This window comes from Ammospiza caudacuta, chromosome 9 (genome assembly GCF_027887145.1).
Source record: "Ammospiza caudacuta isolate bAmmCau1 chromosome 9, bAmmCau1.pri, whole genome shotgun sequence".
Classification (NCBI taxonomy): Eukaryota; Metazoa; Chordata; class Aves; order Passeriformes; family Passerellidae; genus Ammospiza; species Ammospiza caudacuta.
In genome coordinates, this window is record NC_080601.1 from 29,445,482 (window position 1) to 29,464,544 (window position 19,063).

General features: G+C 37.1%; 1 protein-coding gene across 3 annotated transcripts in view; it reads left to right on the forward strand.

Annotated features, from left to right (window-relative positions):
• Positions 1-18,728, forward strand: part of SHOC2 (SHOC2 leucine rich repeat scaffold protein) — a 63,775-nt gene extending 45,047 nt beyond the window's left edge. For all 3 annotated transcript variants that reach the window (XM_058810647.1, XM_058810645.1, XM_058810646.1), the window contains 6 exons: positions 5,189-5,319; positions 8,037-8,225; positions 9,521-9,643; positions 11,752-11,889; positions 12,368-12,485; positions 13,746-18,728. In XM_058810647.1, coding sequence (XP_058666630.1) covers positions 5,189-5,319; positions 8,037-8,225; positions 9,521-9,643; positions 11,752-11,889; positions 12,368-12,485; positions 13,746-13,954 — 908 coding nt within the window. In that variant the 3' untranslated portion in view covers positions 13,955-18,728. The remainder of the gene's footprint in view (positions 1-5,188; positions 5,320-8,036; positions 8,226-9,520; positions 9,644-11,751; positions 11,890-12,367; positions 12,486-13,745) is intronic.
• Positions 18,729-19,063: the final 335 nt, after the last annotated feature.

The window sequence follows — 19,063 nt, forward strand, 5'->3', positions numbered from 1 at the left end:
TTAGATTAAACACCAACAGCTCCTTTCACCTAAAAATCTGTTGTACAGTTAAAAAGTTGTCACAGAGGTTGGCTGACATCTGGAAAACTTGTATATAGTAAGTACAAAGTGTGGTACAGGCATCTTCTGACTCAGGGCTATTTCAGACCAGGAGCCACTGTTGAAATGTCTGAATGCAGTGTTTAATCTCTGTCTACAACTGCCCCTCTGCAGCATGTCTGCTATCTCCCATACAATTTGAAATTGATTTCATATTATCATCTTTGTTATTCTCACTGCAAGATTAATATCATGTGGTGTATTACATTTAATTAATGTATTTTTTTAAAGTGACATCAAGTTTAATTTTTTTTAAAGTATTATTAATTTTAGCTGTACTTCTTGCTTTCAGTTAGTTAAAAATGACATCTGGTATCTTTGTATGCAAACTGGCAAATCTTTTTGCTAGAAGATCCCTCAGTGAATTAAGCACATGGCATTCTATGAGGTGACATGTGCCCATATCAAACATGTTCTTTAGTAGGTGACTGCTCATTGTGTGCCAAGTTGAGTCAAATCAAAATCTAAGAACATTTATACAAGTTGGACCATCTGAAATACTTACTAGTGCCATGTTGTTTGTAGCAGGTTCCTGCAATTTTCTGTTGTGTGCTGAAGCTCACATATATTGTTGATAATGATCTTATGGGATTTTGCTGTGCACAGCTCTTATAAGTCAAATGTATGTTTTTAACATTATCTGTGGAAGTTTTGTCTAGTGAACAGATTTTTAAATTGATCTGATGCTTTTGGTTTACTTAAAAGAAAGCAGCTGATCCTGATAGCAAATTAGCTTGGTGAGCTAAGTTTCACATTAATAATGACCTTTCATCTAAGGATAGAGAATTTGAAGGATTATTTTAACTAAGGGAGTGAAAGGAAGAGGTGTGGTAAATCTCAGAAGAAGAGAGCATTTATCACTCTGTTTAAAAAGCACTAGTAGGACTTTGAATTAGGAATTTGTATTTCTTTATATTATTCAGCTTACCAGTTCTTTTTTCTCTTGATTTTGAAATACTTAAAAAAGAGATGTAGAGACCTCTTCATGTGGTCTTTCTAAAAAATATTGTTTTGTTAACATAGTTTCCTGCTTTGTTTTCTGTCTTCTTTTCTCTTTTTTTTTTTTTTTTTTTTTTGGAGGGGGACATTGGTAGACACCTGCTTTTCCTTTGAATAATATTTTTGAAGTACCCTTAATAAAGAATTAATTTAAACCATCTATTTCGCATCCCTTTTATTGTATCAGTTTAGTCTAATATTTCAGGATTTGCATGCTGCCAAGAATTTTTAATTCACTTCTGTGTAAATGAAGCAGCTAATCCTGAGAGAGACGTAGTCACTCCAGTGAAGGGATTATGAATTCTGTGCTTAGGTTGCTTCAACCCTGAGAGCTGGCATCTGCTCATGGGTATTAATACTGTGCTGGTGAGAAAATGGTCCTGAGACAAGGCGTCTGTGAAACCTGAATCCCAAGAGTAGCTGTTTCTGACAGAAGTTGAACTAAAGCAAGTGACTTTTCAGTGACTTGCTTAGGCCTGGTGTGAGTTTAGGGCTCGGTCAGGCTTTGCAATCTTATTTTTAGAAGTACCACTGAATAAGGCAGTTGAGTTTACAAGGGTTTTCATAACAGGCTCTCTAAGAAAACAAGTTGAAAGGTGTTTTGCTTGTTGCCTTTCCTGCTGGTATCTGCTTTTCACTTGTGGTTATCAAACTGTCACGTACATGAACATCCAGTGCAGCGTTTTCTGAGTCATTACCTGCGAGGGGCTGGTTCAGAGCAGCTGCTGAGGTACAGCTTCAGTGCCAGAAGTACAACTGCAAATGGTCCTGGTGACAGTCTGAGCTGATCATGATCAGTGGTTACCTTCTTTGCCTTATTCCCTAGACCTGGCCTGACAGCCCATCAGCAGATACCCAGTGCTGTTCCATCTCAGAAGGCAGTAGCTGAGCTGGAATGATGGAGATGAGTGCAAGCACTGTGAAGCAACTCCAGATAGAGGTATCAGCTGGGTAACCCTGAGCTCAGGGAGCTGTAAGTGAGGTCATTTGGTGGTTCAGTGCACTAGGTGTGGTCTGGAGCAACTTGTGACTGTTTCTGTGGTAAAACAGTTTGTCACTTGGTTTTCATGTTAGCCCACTGGCCCCTGGAGGCAAATGTTAACATTGTACTGGTGCATTCCTGTCAAAAAGAAAAGTTAACTTGGATGCACTGGGCAGAGGGAAGAGCTGTATCCTGTTTTGTGAAGGTGGGTCTAGGATCTGGCTTGTCCAGCATGTGAAGATGAAAGCTGCTAAGGGTTTCACACTGTCATGCATTCACAGTGAGGTGTGTGTACACACTCCAAGGAGGAAAAGGTAGCTGAGCCTTGTTGACAGAAGACTGAGAGGCTGTAAATAAATTCTGATTTGAAATGAGAAGGTGGCTCATGTTGCCTGTATCAGTTGGGCTCAGGACAAGAGCAGTGTGAGAGATGCTGCTGATGCAGCTGCAGCTGAAATCTTACTAGTTTGTCCTCAGGAATAATTGTATTTAGTGCTGTGATGTGTAAAACAACCATGAGGAATGTGGTACACACAGGATGTGTCTTCTGTTATGCCTTTGTGTGCCTTTCCTATGGAGAAGAAAGATAACTAGTAAAGAAACAGCGATAAAGTTCTATTAAGAAATGCTACTTATGACAAGGAGAAATTACTGGGAGCTGCTATTTATGCCTCCTTTCTCCTCATGATAATGTCATGAGGATCGCCAACGTGTGTCATTCTCTTCTTTATGGTACATTTTGACTCTCTCTAGTGGCTGCCTTGTTTCATTTTTCTGAAATGCCACATTGCTGGTAGGAAGAGAGCCATGTACATACAGCCTGTGCTCACAATCTGGAACTGGCACAGCAATGTTGTATTGCTAAGCAACAGTTGGCATCACGCTGTCTCCTTCCCTGTTCTTCCTTTTCTCCTGAAAAATCCAGATCAGCATCTAGCGCATGTTTTAGGTAGTGAAAAGAATAATAGGTTTATATCTTACTTTGTGTGAAGTTTGTTGTTCATTCTTTAATAAAATATTAAATAGCAATTCAGAGAAATACAGTCAGGGTGTGCTTTGTTCATCCCTAGGATGGCAAATCCTAGTGATCTTGGAGCCTTGCAATAGAATGTTTTTTGTGTGAAGTGAGGCCAGTTTTTTATTCAACCAGCAATGCCTGATCTCACAAATACAGCATGAAATAGCTAAATTATGTACAAATCTGTGTCTTTTTACTAGTGGACTGTAGGATCAGAATAGGTCTTTATTCTCTTTAGTGTGTGTATGCATTGCAGGATTTAACAGGAAAAGATGAAGATTTGTGCACTGCAGTGCAGTATTGATAGCCTTGGATTTTAAATGCCTTCTTCTGATTAAATGAAGACTTTCTTTGCTGCTTCTATAAAACTTAATTTTATACTTGTTTAGAATCTGTCACTTCAAAAAATAGAACTCAACACCCAATTGAAAATACTATTAGTTAAGCAATGGTGTGTAGCTACCTGTTGTGACTTTTGTTTAGTTGTTGATGGTACTAAGAAAAAATTGTTGCCAAGCTTGTCAGATAATTATCAGATATGCACTGAAAACTCATCCTGTTTTTTTCGTGACTTGGAAGATGTAGATGATTTTTGTTCTATATTAAGGGGTTTGTGGGTTTTGGATTTTTTTCAGTTGCAGTTTTATGGGGGAGCTAACATTTTTTGGTTTTTTGTTTTACTTTCACTGCTCTTGTGACTTCTCTGTTTTAGAACTACAGTGAAATCATTCAGCATTCTTTCCAGTTTCAAGTTCTTATTATCTACATCCCCAACTGTTTGGTGATGTTGGGGTATTTATTTTGACCAGGTTCAGGAAAGAGATATTATGTTACTTGCTTTGGTGAAAGTTTTTCTCTGTTTAGCAGACACTCTACATTTACTTCTTCCTTTGCTGTGCTCCAGTTTGTATAAGTGCTCATGCATAGCCACTAATATAGCTTTCCCTTAATGAGCAGTTAGACTGTACATATTAAGACCCCTTCATCTTCTAAAATTCTTCTGGTTATTCATTCTACCATTTGTTAAATTCTGTGTTTCCTTTCTATATGTTGTTCTGGTACTTCAATTTGCAGAACAAAGGTGTTGTGCCATGGGTGGTCATAAAAGCAAGTGTAAACCAGCAAATGTTTTGCAAGGAACTGATTGTGTGAATTAATTGTGTGTTCACAAGCTCCCCTGGTGTGAAGTCCAAACCTGCACAGACACCTTTTCTGATTGAAGGGATGAGGCACAGGTGGAATTTCTTTGTACAGTTTGGCAGTTGGCTTTTCAGTGCAGTTCAAGGCCTTGCTACCTGCAGGAGAGGCTAAATGCCCCGGCATCCATCAACAATATCCTTGAGCAGTTGGTTTTGGTCTTTAGAACTTGTTAGATGGTAAAGGTTGGAGCTAAAGGGAGCTTCAGATGGGAAATTTTCAAGCTGCAAGTTTCTCAAGATTTTTGTTCCCTGACAGAAAGACATATCAACTGGGGACCATCAGCCCAGCAATATTCAGAAATACTTTTACATGCACTACTGTCCAGATTTTTGTAGACTTCCTCCAGACTTTTCCTTCAGTATCACTCAAAAACTTGAGAATTCTGGGGTTTTTCCTATCACCTGTTGAAGGTTTTCTTGCTGTTGGAGGATGGTAAAGCTGTGGGGTTTTTTTTCCCCTGCAGAGGAAATTGTTTTGCCAGGACCTGAGTTGTATGATGCATGCCCAGGTTCTGGTAATATGGTTCATGACACTGAATGATACTGTCTGTAATTTAAAAAAGTTCTTTTGGGACATCTGGAAAATGATAGTATGTTTTGATGATAGAAAGATCAGGATAGAAGGACTTTTACAACAGGACAATAAGCTTTGCTTGCTTATGATATTATGCAGAACTTCAGAATTATACTTAATATGCACAAGCTACTTCTGCATGGCTGACTTCAGCATTGGAAATCTATGATTCTCCTGTTTTGGGATGATACCTCCCATTTCACCATTTGAAATTTTGAAGTGTAGGGTGAGAGATAACAGAAGAATCAGAAGTCACACCTTGTTCTGTGTGTTTGTGTGATTCTCACAGCATGTTAACACCTGTTTTCTACCCGTAGGAAATCTGTCCAGTCTAAGTCGTCTTGGCCTGAGGTACAATAGGCTGTCAGCAATTCCCAAGTCTTTAGCAAAATGCAGTGAACTTGATGAGCTGAACTTGGAGAACAACAACATTTCTACTTTACCAGAGGTGAGGAGTAGAGGGAGTGGACTGGGGAGGGGATGCTGCTGGAGAGCATCCATATTTTGTAAAGGGCGTGGAACAAGGGAAATTATTTCATCTTGCCTCTTAACTCTGAGGAATACCCTTTGTTTTAACCTAAAAGTAATGTGAATTATGTCAATTGTGTAAATATTAGGTATATTTAATCAGTATAGAAAGACTAATGCCATACAACCTGAGTCAAAACTGGGAGCAGCACATGTGTTGTATTTGCTGTGCTGTATCTTTAGAAAACCTTAAGTAATGAGTTCAGATTCCCACCCTTCAAGCCAGGTAAGTGTTTCTCGGTGGTTCTGCTTTGTGAAGCATTACTGCCTGGAAGTAATTGTTCAGATGACAGAAGAAATATCTGATGTGATTGCTTCTTATTTTGGATATTTATTCAATTTCTTTAGAACCTTTTAAGATGAAGACTTCATGACACAACATAAAGTTTATAGTCTCTTCTGTTTTAATGATGGTCAAACTGCTTTCCTAAGCTGTCATCCCCATGACCCCAAGTTGTCTAAATTACTAGTGTAAAATTATGTTAAAGGTAATCTAAATATGTATGTGGCAAACTATAAATAGAAGAAAACAAAATGCATTAGGAATTAGGCAAAGTATTTACAGTAACAAAGGCCAGTAAGTAACTAATTTTCCTCAGATAAATTTCTGAGCTCATCAATGGTAGACTGAAACAGAGAATTCAATAAATGTTTGTGCAAGACTATAATTTAGGAAAATGCTAGAGTGAAAGCCACCAGGCTGCTTTTAGGATGAGAGCTAAGCTAGCCCACCCCACCCAGACGTGTTACAAAAGCAGCTGCAGTGTAATTACAAAAAGCTAATGTGAGGGATGATTACTTGCTTTAAAACACGTTCAGTCATAATACAACCCTCTTTGTAGCTGTGCTGCCTTCTTCAGGTATATTTGCCCACAATACGTTAACACTTAATTTTGCAGAAGTGTATAGTTTATACTGTAATCTGTTTAAAATAAAACATGTTATGCTATAAGACAAAGAACTGTATTTGTAGAAGAAATTTCTGAATTTCAAAACATAGCTGAAGCTGCTGACACAATGCCTAATAAATATTTTATCTTAAAAGGATGGGCTGAAAGAAAGCAACCCTGCCACAGCTCTCATAGTTGTAAGAGCATTGTTCTCTTTGTATTGCCAAAGCTCTCTTGCTTCCCTTCAAATGCATTTAATTACTCTAGGCTATTAGAGTGAATTAGCTAACATATTTTAGATATTTTTTTGGTATACAAGCAGCCTTCAAAACCAGCTTTCTGAAATGCCAAGATCCATCTGAAACAATAAACTGTCTTAGAGCTCAGGGACTGCCTAACCCTAGGACTAATATCTGTTATTTAAAGTATAGGGAGAAACAATATTTCCTAACCAAAGATTATACTAATTAATGATTGGGTTAGATTGATACTGATTTGAAGATCCATTATTTTATCTGTAGTGGGGAAAATGCTTCACTGATATTTGCTGACATGCCCCCACTGTCTAAATTTTTAGCCAGGGCACATTGGTAAGTCCCCTTTAGATCCTATTTTATTTACAATAATGTTAATAAACTATTTATAAAAGTAGCCAAAGCTTTGCTGGTGAAACAGTAAAGCCATGTTCTTAAAGCATTTACCATGAATATGGAACTCAAATTGCAATCCAGAAATACTGACATTAGGAATATGGTTGGAATAATTATCTTGTTACTGCTCATTCCTGATTGCAGATGTTGCATTATTTATGGTATGTAATGCCATGCATAAATCTCCAATTTCTGTATTACTTAAGCAAATAGGGCTGGATTCAAGTTGGTGTAGTAATAAGCAAAGGTGACACTTCAGCAGTAATTTAGATCTCATTATCCATCTCCACAGTTCCAGCAATGTGCTTGGCACGTAACTAACAGAGATATGGGCTGCTGGGATTTTGGAATCTAATTAGATTGTCAAAAGAAATGAAACTCTGGATTCAATGGAGAGCCCTTGCTATCCAGTTTACCTACAGGCTTCTTGCTTTTTATTTTTTAAGGGGAAAAAAATAGAGCAGTAACTACTTAGGAATATTTTAGAAAAAGGAAAAAACAATGGAATTTTCCAACCCATCCTATTCTTTTTCTCTGTCTGATTATCTGAAACTATTATGGTGTAATTATAAGACACTGACAAGTTGTGATCACAGTATGGATGTTTATGAAGTTACCTAAGATTTGAACTGGAATTATCAAGTGCCTCTTTTGGGAGCCATTGTGTGGGGTTGATATTCCTTTGGGCCCCATTTTGATGTGGGTGAGTTGCTGGAGCCAAAAATGCTGCTGGGGATGGGATGGACATGCTGCCCCTGTGCTCCTGAAGCAACATGTCGTTAGAGAAATTGCTTTCAGAGGAGAAAAGAGTTACCAAACCCCCCAAACCTGTGCTTTTAAATGTGGTCTGTTTGCTTTTTTGGTATCTGTCAGCATGCAGGGAGCAAGGGGGAAATAAGGTAGTGGCTGGTGACTGTGAGCAGAGGTTGTTGCTGGTGGAAGTTTTATCAAATTTAACACTGGTTTGTGTGTTGCAACACTTCTTCAGGGGATGGACTTGAGGGGGGAAAAACATTTCTAATTAGACCCATAAGGGAAAAGAGATGCATTCAAATAAATCTGTCCTAAGTTCTTGGGTGGTTTTCTTCTTTCTACAGGGTCTTTTATCCAGCCTTGTCAAACTGACTAGTTTAACATTGGCCAGGAACTGCTTCCAGTCCTATCCTGTGGGTGGCCCGTCCCAGTTCTCCACAATCTACTCTCTCAATATGGAGCACAACCGCATCAATAAAATCCCCTTTGGAATTTTCTCCAGAGCTAAAGTATTAAGTAAGCTGAACATGAAGGTGAGGCACAGAAACATGCTACTGTGTAAAATCAATGAGGAGCACTGTTTGCTGCTCCATGAAGTCTGGCAGACTTAATAATGTAAGGAATGAATTTATCATGCTGAAGTGGATGTTGCTGCTATCACATATATAAATAATTCTGTATTAGTGTAAAACTGTGCTATCAAGATGTTACTAATTTTCTTTATGTTTTGTTAGTTAAGATTTTGTCACATTTGCTTGAGTTTAAACAATGAAAATAAGAAAGCTGACTGCAAAGTTCTTAAATATCCACATGGGACGCAAGCATGTAGATTAGTTTATTTCTCCCTCAGACACTGTTACAGTTTACATTTTAAACAGAACTATGTAAAATACTTTTTTTTAATATAGTCTTTCAAAACCTGAGTCTAGAGACTTTTGGCTGTAGTTGAAGAGCGCAGCAAAAGAATTTTTAAGTGTGCTAATACAGTTAAAGTAGGGAAAAAAGATGATATTTTTCTATTAATAGATTTATTTCAAGAAATGCTTGAGCAGTAGCTAAGCTCAGCTACTGTTGTAGAATTCAGTTTGAGACAAATGAATCCTCAATTTGCATTGTCCAGTTTTTTCACATACCCATTTGTAACTTTGCCAGTTTACCACAACTTTGTGTGACCGTTTTTTGAAAGATTTTGTGGTGTCTGGTCTAAATCAAATATTTAAAAAATATTTTGAGCAGTAACATGTTCAGAGTAATTTCAGATGCTTTTACTCTGAGACATTAAAGGATATGGGGTTTTATTTGGTTCCTTTTTTTTAGTTGTAGGTTTGTTGGCTTTTTTCCCCTCAGCAGGGTTTGAGTTGTGGGTTCTGGTGGGATTTTTTTAGTGATGATGTTTATTTTCTTGATTGCTTTGTTTGGATTTTTTTAAACTCCATATATTTTTAGGATTCAAACATTTGCTGATAGTGCCTTTGTAAGTTACAGTGAACTTTCTCTTCTTTTTTGGAACCCACCATCAATTGTATTCAGCAGGAATAGGACAAACAATGTTTTAACCATAGTGTGAGATCTTGAGAATTTTGTGCTTTTTGTTTTTCCACTTCAGTTCATATTAGTAACAGAGTCAATTCTGTAACTCTAGATTGGTACCACTAATATTTGGTGGAATTAAAAAAAAATTGGCCAATTACCAACATTTTGTTCTTCTGATTTTATTATCAACTATGTTATTATGAAGTATTTCTGTTAGCAGTTGGTTTAATCTGTCAGATGCCTTCCCAGCCTCTGGCAAGAGAAGACCCTAAATGTTTGATATGTTAAATCACAGGACAATCAGCTGACGTCTCTCCCCTTGGACTTTGGGACTTGGACAAGTATGGTAGAACTGAACTTAGCAACGAACCAGCTCACAAAAATCCCTGAGGATGTCTCTGGGCTTGTTTCTCTTGAGGTGAGAAGAGTATAAGTTAACAGCTAAGTGAATACTTGCAACATAGGGATTCTCTACTTCAGGTTTAAGTAATATTACTTTTGGGTAAAATAAAGCTACATAAATTTGTATATCTGTGCTGTTTAATCCCCTGTTGCATCTGTTTGTGGCTGTTGTCAATGGCTTTTGAATGTTCTTTAGGCTCTTGATGAGTGTGCACAGACCACTACCTACAGCTATATTTTTAGCCAGGTAGAAAGAAAATTTTTCTCAACAGGAACCAGTGTTGTAAATGCAGTGTTGCTGAACTTGGTTCAATTCCTGGAGAACAGCATGGAAGCAGCAGGGATCAGAAAAACATAATGAAATGTTTGACAGCCAGGGGTGGTTTGAGTGTAGCTCTGTGAACCTCGTAGGCAGCCAGGTGGGAATTTTCAGCCTTTGAGGGAGAAGAATTCATAGGTTAAAAGCATAAACTAAACCTGCTCTGTCCCCTCATCCTGTTTCTCAGGGTACCATCAGCAGAGACAAATTATTGCCTTGGAGGGACAGAAAGACAGAGGTACTTGTTTGAGCAGTTGAGGGGACTTTTTAGGCTCTGTGAGTTGCTGGGAAAAATCTGTTAAAGAACTATAACAAATTACATATTTGAAATTGCAAATTTCTAATGTGACTTCTTCTGTGAATATTTAATTATTCCTGTAGTGTGAGGCTAAATTTATGACAGAGTAAGAGTTACTTAATAGCCCAGTTCCCTTTTAAGTGAAGGCTGTGGTTGATGTGATTGGGAAATTAGTAACCTCTAACAACTGGGTTTGCTGGTGGTCTGTCAGCTGCTGAAGCTGGAGAGCTGCTTGGTTTGCTGACCTGTTACCACTGTGTTTCTCTGTAATTAAAAAATCAAACACAAAGAGCTGTTGGGGCGGTGTTTACACAAAAGTGAAGGTTCCCACAGCAGTGCTAAGTCAGCTGCATTGCACGTAGGTAATATTGTCTGTTCCTGCCTTTGTTTCTTGATAGGCAATTAAAATATTCCTGTTCTCACTGCTCCGTGCATGTGCAGTGCATAAAGGATGGTCACTGAAATGCTGCTTGTGCTAATCCTCAGGCATTGGCTTTCTTTCACTTTGATTTTCACTTTGATTCCCACCATGCCTTTGTTTTGTTCCTGTCTGTGGTGTTTGCATGTTCCATGAAGCCAGTGAGAGCTGGGATTATTGGTAGAAGAAAGGAACTCTCAACCTTGGCTGGTTCTGTGTGGCTGGCACGAGGGTCAACACTGGCTGCTCTTTCACATCCTCATGTCTCAATGTGCCTCCTTAAAGAGCTAGATAACAGCATTATTTAATCAGTAATTAATTACCTGACTACTCACGGTGCTGTTATGAGGCTTGATTACTTCCAAGAACTGCAGGGTTTCTCTGGAGGAAAAATGGTGTATTAGTGTAACCCCTGTTAACTTGCCTGTGAAATAATGAATAACTGTTACCTCTGTTAACTCTGCTAACCCTGCAAATAAGGATACACTTCTTGAACCTGAGGCATTTATAATTCAGCTCAGAAATGAAGAGAAAAACAAGAGGACATCACTGTAGTAGGCATGGGTGTGTGATAGCAGCCCATTTTGGAAAGCCTGTGCTCTGCTTAGGTGCTCCCATCTGTGTCTTTATTTGCTGCTGCTCCCAGCCAGAGAGACACAGGGAGAAGAAGAAGTACTAAGCTTTTTAAGGAAGATTTGGCAAGCACAGCAAATAATGTAAAACATGATTATGAGATAGCTATAAGGAAGCAAAACAAAATGGTAGGCAAATTCAGGAAGAAATTGTTTTTCTTTGGTCATTTGAAGAAATAAGGTTTCTATTGTATTTGCTTTACATTTATTATTATGTATAATAATATTTGAAAGAAGTATATCCTAAATGTATGTATTTGTATCATTAAAGACTTGAAAAAAATTATGTTAAATCACTGACTTGTTTTATTTTTTTGAAATGTTCAACTACTTCCTTAATGTAAATGTAGACTAATATTGGACTTCATTACTTGAAAATATTAAAAAAAAGAGTATTTTAATCTGTTATTTACTTATTTTGTTGCTGAAGTTCTGTGTTTGGTGTTTCTTTTTTGAGGTTCTTATCTTGTCAAACAATCTCCTAAAGAAACTTCCCCATGGAATTGGAAATCTACGGAAACTCCGAGAGTTAGACCTAGAGGAAAACAAACTGGAATCCTTGCCAAATGAAATAGCTTACCTCAAGGATCTGCAGGTGAAACAATAATTGGTCAAGATAACATCCTTTATTTACACCATGCTGATTTAATTGCAGCTTTTTGGATGAGTGGAAACTATTTGAGACTGGACATAGAATCAGAAGTTGAGTCTTGTGCAACTTCACGCACAATTATTCCCCATTAACTGTTCCCCAGCTTCATTAGTGAATACTGAACAAAAAATTTGTGAAGGTTTTAACTGTTGTACCATGAGCATGATACTACCCCAGGAATTATTTCAGTCGTGCTCATGAAATCTTCTATGTTTAGGCATTTGTTTTATTAGGCATCTTTTTATTTTTACATTCAGTGATGCTTCAGAGAGACTTAAAGTGTTGATGAATGATTGTAATTTTTCTTGCTCAAATTCAGGAGAGTAGAACCCATTCATTTGTCAGCCACATATCTTGTTATTTGCTGTCATTCCAAGCAAAAATCATTAATTCAATTTGTAAAAATGTGTTTTTCCCTTAGAAATTGGTTCTGACTAACAATCAGCTGACCACCCTTCCCAGAGGAATTGGTCACCTTACCAATCTGACGCACCTTGGGCTCGGAGAGAACCTTCTCACACACCTTCCTGAGGAAATTGGTAAGATCCTCTTGTCTAGTTTGGTGCAGTGTATCTGGGCAAAGGACATATCATAGCCAGCTATTTTGCCCAGCACTAAAAGCCACAAAATTAATTTGAAACTTCTAGATATGTGCAGCCTGATGTGAAGGATGTGCCACAGGAACAGCATTAGAGTGATGTGCAGATGAAGAAGGCATGGTTTGTCTCTTGCATCATCTTTGGTGAGGAGCCATTACAGCTGCTCATCTCAATGTGAGAAAAAACTAAAATAAGCTAAACCCAGAGCTTTTTAATTTATAAGCTAGTGGAGAGAGTTTGCTGTGGAAACAAACCGTGGAATTAAAATCAGTAAGAACATGTTAAATACCATTGAAGGAGTACAGTTTGGTTATTAAAGCTGGAAGTCTTCACAGATGACAGCTTATTGTCAGGTGTGGCTGTTTCATGTATCATGCTATCAACTGTTTTCTTCTATAACTTCTCCTTTTGGTTGATTTACTATGCCATGAGTCCTGCCCACTGCTTTCGCTTGTGAAAGATTAAATAGTCTCTTAGGTTATAGGAGATGTTTATGGTATATAAGATTGGAAAGTGGGGAATATTTTGGGGAGGACTTCTATGATTTTGAAAGGAGAAATGGAAGTCTTAAAAAGAAATTACTCTGTTTTCCAGCTTCTGGTTAATCTGTATTGCAGTTTGTGTAGAGGCAAACTGTAAAATTTTAATTCAGGAAAAAATTTTCCCACTTGTTAGTTCCATTTAATAAATTCATAAGTTAATCTTTCTGTGCAGAGAAGTCACACTCTTCTGCTTTTTTACTGTGACACATGGCAGTTATGGTTTCAGGTCTTTAATATATGGTTTCTAATTACCTAAAAGGAATTACATAAATACTTTTAAAGAGAGACTAGATCCTGTATGGCATAAGTATTTCCTAGGTTCTTTTGACTAGATAGCTGTTCCATGTTGCCTGCACTTGCATAGCTCATGCATGGCTATGGTGAATTCCCTTTCAGTTCTCTTATTCTCTATATTTGCAGTTCATTTATTATCTAAAGGAGATGCCCCAATGTATATTTTTACAGGGAAATTAAAGCAAATTGGTTCTTGCTTAGGTACTGGTGAACAGAACTTGCTGTGCTTGAGAACAGGAGTCTCACTGACTCAAGGTTCTGTATAGGGAAGAGTCTTCAAGTGGACTCAGAGCCTCTGTCTAAAAGTTAGAAACTGCATGAATCAAAAAGACACTACTACTACTTACTATTTTATTTTAACCAGGTACACTGGAGAATCTGGAAGAACTGTATTTGAATGACAACCCCAATCTGCACAGCCTTCCCTTTGAGCTGGCTCTTTGCAGCAAACTGTCAATAATGAGTATTGAGAACTGCCCACTCAGCCACCTTCCACCTCAGATTGTTGCAGGAGGACCCTCCTTCATCATCCAGTTCCTAAAAATGCAGGGACCATATCGTGCCATGGTCTGATGCTCATCGACTTGTCCAATACACTGTACAAAATACAAACTGCATTAATGTTGTAATTGTCTGTATATGTATATATAATATAATATATGTGGTTTATATTATATTATATATATATAAATATATAAATAATATAAAAAGGCAAATTTAAGACTGCATTGTGTTTCTGCTAATAGAGGAATCATAGCCATTTAGATTTTTTTTTTTTAATTCTGTAAAAATGCTTGTCTAAGTTTTCTTTGCTGAACTTGATGGAAGTTGTCTGAATAATCTGAAAATGCCAGTTCATTTAAAGCAATTGCCAATGAACTCAAAGTTTAAATTTAAGGGACAAAACCAGTTTTGCTTAGATTTACTTTCAGTTAAGAGAAATGTATAACCTTTATATAATGAACTTTTCTGTTTTGCTCCCCCCCACCCTCCCCCCTTTTTTTTTTGTGTCAAAACCTGAAAGGGTCACGTCCCCTGAGGTTGGTATTTTCTTTTAACTTATTTTGAGATTTGAAGCAAATGGTGTTTTTATATTGTTTACAGTCAGAGTAAATCACTGGATTTTGTTTTATTCTGATTTGCTCTGTTTTAATCAATCATATCTAGAGTTTATATGCCTCTGCTGATGAATTTTTATCAACCAGTTTGTATACTAAAAACATACTCATCAGAACAACTGGCAGGTGAAAAGGATGCAGTCAAAACAAAAAGAAAAGAAAAAAAAAAAGCTTGAATTCCTTTAAATCTTGCTTCCCTGAGTTATCAGTTGCAGGCATAACATATCTGAACTGAGCCTTTTGCAGTTGGTCTTTTCTAGCACAAGTAAACCTTTTCAGATTGGTAAAAATGTGGAGTATCCTCAGTGAAGAGCGGTTTTCATTGTGTGAAGTAACAAGTCCATGAGGTCTAACAGTACAGTTAAGTGACAAGGAAATAATATATATGTACATTTTTATTACAATGTTGAGTCATAAACTACAACAGGCAATTTTAAGGATTCCTTATAGACCTTGTACAATAAATGAATGTGTCTTACTTTTAAACACTGCAATATATGTAAGTTTTAAGGTTGGTTAACAATGTACTATGGTTTTATATCTTGACTTGCCTTGTACCTCCTTCCATTATGGAACTTCTGTGTCCAAGCACAATATCTTCACACTGTGCTGTTTTGCTGCTGAACTAAATGCACTTTTCCCCACAGCTGGGGCACTTGCTTCAAAATATTCAGTTCAGTATCTTGATTATTCTTTTTTAACTTCATCCTATCTGTTTCAGTATTAAACCGATCTATTAAAAAAGAGGCACCTTTTTCATTTGTGCAGAGATGTTGGTAGCTCAAGAGAAACACTGTAAGTAGTGGACATTCAGTTTTACCATGAATTTCTTGGCTGTTTAGAAGGCAGAAGATGCTTCAAGGAGAGTTTCACTATTGCTGCACTTGCAGCTGTCCTTGTTCAGGAGGGTAAGAACTTGAGGCAGTCACGTTCCATGGTTACCCAAGAACTGTTCTGTTTATACTCACTGGAATTGCTGCTGGGGTAGTGTGACTTACAGGGCTGTACCTTTTGCACAAAATCAAATCAATGGATGCCATGGGAAATCTGTTTCACATGCAGAAGTTTGGGAATATTATTTCTGGCTTTCAGGTGTGCTTATTTAGACATATTTCCTCAATCTACTTGCATTTTGTTTTGTTGTATGTCTTTTCATTAACAAGGAGTAAGTTTTAAATGGAAGGCAGGTGGAGATATAAAACCTTAGAGGGCTTAAACATGCTGTAAAACTATTGTAGATGTCACTGGATTTTTACTAAGTAATGTTCTACTCTTTCTCACACACTCTCTGTCGTTCCCCCCCTTCCCCTTTTTTTTTTTTTCTACATCTACTGTAGCTTTTCAGTTTAGACTTTAGTTTATAAAAGGCTAGTTTACAGTTCTGCCTGAGTTAATCTTTCTCAGCACTAAGGTGTTAAAATATGAAGATGCTGAAATGCTTAGTATCAAGACTGTAATTGAAATTCTGAATATACTGCAAAGTCCGTGTTTGTGCCCTCAGGTCCCGAGGGGGGAAACTGGTTTGGTTAATATGGTTCCTTAAAGCAAAAGTGGCGACCCCTTGTGTTTCCAAACGTCTTGGTCTCATTCCCTGTCTGCTCCTCAATCCCGTTTTTATAAGAGTTCAAGGGATTGAATTTGTTTAGTTTGTAAATATGTTGATTATTCACCTTGTTAAGGTACATGGTTAATGACTGTATGATTGGAGCTGGCCCTCTCTCACATAAATTCCTGTGGAGAAGTTGGCTACCAAAATAGTGCTCGTCACACTCACTTAAAAACAAGCTATTCTTTTCAGTACACTTATAGGAATAAATAAAGCTATGTTTTGATTAATTACTATATTAAAACCAGGATATTTTTGTCAAACTGTTTTTGTACTAGTATGGTTGTTGCAATGCCAGATAATCCTGAGTCCTGTTTTAGGAGTTTAATTTTATACACTTTGAGGTGAATGCTTATTTTTTCAGTGTCTCAAGGGAGATTTGAGTAAGAGCAGTGTGAGAGAAGTTCTGGTGTAGGAGAAATCAAGTCAGAAGAATCTGAAAAGATCTTTAAAATGATCTGGAAGTTTAAAGCATTAAATATCTGGTACAGATTGGGAATACATGTATATAAATCCATATAAGTACAATACATGGATTTATATCCAGATCTATACATAGATCCATATAAACCCAACCATTTTGATCATTCAAAATAGTCTTACCTCCTGAAATAACAGACTTTTGCATTTCCCAGGATGCTGGATTGTTAACTGGTGCAGATTCTAGGTGATTTTATTGCCTGGTGACATTCAGTTGAACACACATACTGGCTTGCACATGTTTAAGAATTTTATTTGCCCATATCAGTTGAAGTATGAACGAAAAGAACTTCATTCTGACAACTGTATGCATACATAAATACAAAAATGTATTTGTGTATCTATACATGTATGAAAGCATAGACACGGTGAAGAAATAAATTATTTACAGCATTTTTGAAAATAAGATTGAGTAACAAGTGATTTCCAGATACTTGTATTAAGTGTTTATTCTCTTTGCTATACTGAGGGAAATAATTTAAAACTATTATTGAAAAATATGAGTATTTGGATGAAAATCATGACCTTGATTACTTGTCCATAGCCAAAATATCAATTTTTTATGTGTCTGTGCCTGTGTACATACATACTCATGACTCATAGACACTATCCTGAATCATGCCTTGATTTAGCAAGCTAAATTATTATAAATTATTTAGTATTATGGAGGTCTGGAAAGGTATAAAGCAGATCAGAGATTTGCGAAACCATGAAAAGAAGGAACAGTTGCTGTTGTGACTCATGTTGGTCACATATTGCATTTTAATTTACTAAATAGGAAATTTTTTTGTAATTTTTTGCAAAGATTTTTTAGCATTAACCTTTTAAAGTTTTGTATCTTGCTGTCCCATATTCAAGTTTGGTGCTTGGATTGTCTCCCTGGTTATTGTTAAACCCATTGTGTCACCTGGAAATCAAGAGTCATCTTCAATCCACAGAGATTGAGAAATCTCTTTTATTTAACAATTAGAAAAGCTTTGAGAGGTTATTTCCCCCCTGCCCCCCCTTATTTTTTACCCAAAAATAAATTAAACTTCTAAATCAGCACAAATCCATATCAGGAGACTTTTTATATCTGGATGCAACAAAGAATTTTCCTGTCAATGAAACACCTCATTTTTATCAAAAGAAATGCCAAAATAGCTTCTAGTTAGAAACATGTAGTTGGTGGTAATTTGCACAACACAAACTTCAAGGCACAGTAAGGATGATTACAAACAAATTATAGGATCTACAAATGGATTTGTTTTCTCATTAGCAAATATCAAAAAATTGTGTTTATTATTATTCTGATTTAGATCTTAACCAGGACTGCACAGGACCTTTGCTGTGGAAAAATATCAGACCACACTAATTTTGTGGTTAAAAGCTAAGTGAGAGTGTAAACAGTCTACAAAAATGTACTTTTAATCTGAATTATTGTAATGTTGTTATGTCTATATAAAAGATTGCCTTGCTTTTTTATAAGAGTGATTCTGTATCAATGCATTCATTATAAATAGTATATTTGTAAATAAGCTGCCACTGAGTCTTTTCAAAGTTTTCTAGTATTTCTAGTCTGATATTAACCTGGATGTAAGTCTACTTTTGCAGCACCTCAAATTATTAAGAACTGTGTTCTCTTTATATACTTATCACTCTTCAAAAGATCTCAAAATATTGATTTTCATGTAGAACAATTACAGGAAACTTCAAAAGTTGGGTGATAGTAACTTCTTTACTCAGAGTCATTTAGAGTGGAGACCTTCTGTACAGCAAATATTGGTAAAAACTTTTATATTCATTTTGTTATGTTTTAGTAGGGCATGTAGTAAAAAAATTCCACAGCTTTCTCTCTGATGGGGAAAATAAATCTTGGATTTTAGTGCAAAATGCATTTCAGCAGCAACAAAATTAAAGTTAAGTATAGAATTGTGATGCCTAAAAGACAGACAGCAGCATTTAATCTTCAGGTTTAATAACAGACAGTATTGCCAAGCTGCCATGGCACTGATTAAACTGATATCTTCCAGCTCTGTCAAGCTCATTGCACAGACTGCTTCAAGAAAGTCTTGCTTACATTGTGCCCTACAAACAAACAAAAATCCAGTGTCCTTGGAAGTCAGAATAGAAAGCCCTCAGGAGTTTGGGCATGAGGAAAGAGGCAGAGGACTGCAGCTGGTTCCTTAAAAAAGCTGGAACCAGCTCTCACAGTGTGCAGCAGTCACTTGTGCAATAATGAGTGCTCCTGTCATTCCATCAGGTCCCTGCTGATTAAAATCAGTAGAGACTGATCAAAACACCTAAATTTTGGTCTTTGAGGTGAGTCAGTCCCTGTAACCATAAGTGATCTGACAGTGTGAGAACAAGCCAGTCTCCTCAGCAGCTGGCACTCCTGTGCTGTCTGACAGGGCTGTGCAGATGTGCACATCAGGGTGTGCAGCTCCTCTGCTGCACTGCTCAGAGCTCACCAACCACTGCTGGAAGGGCTGGCAGAAG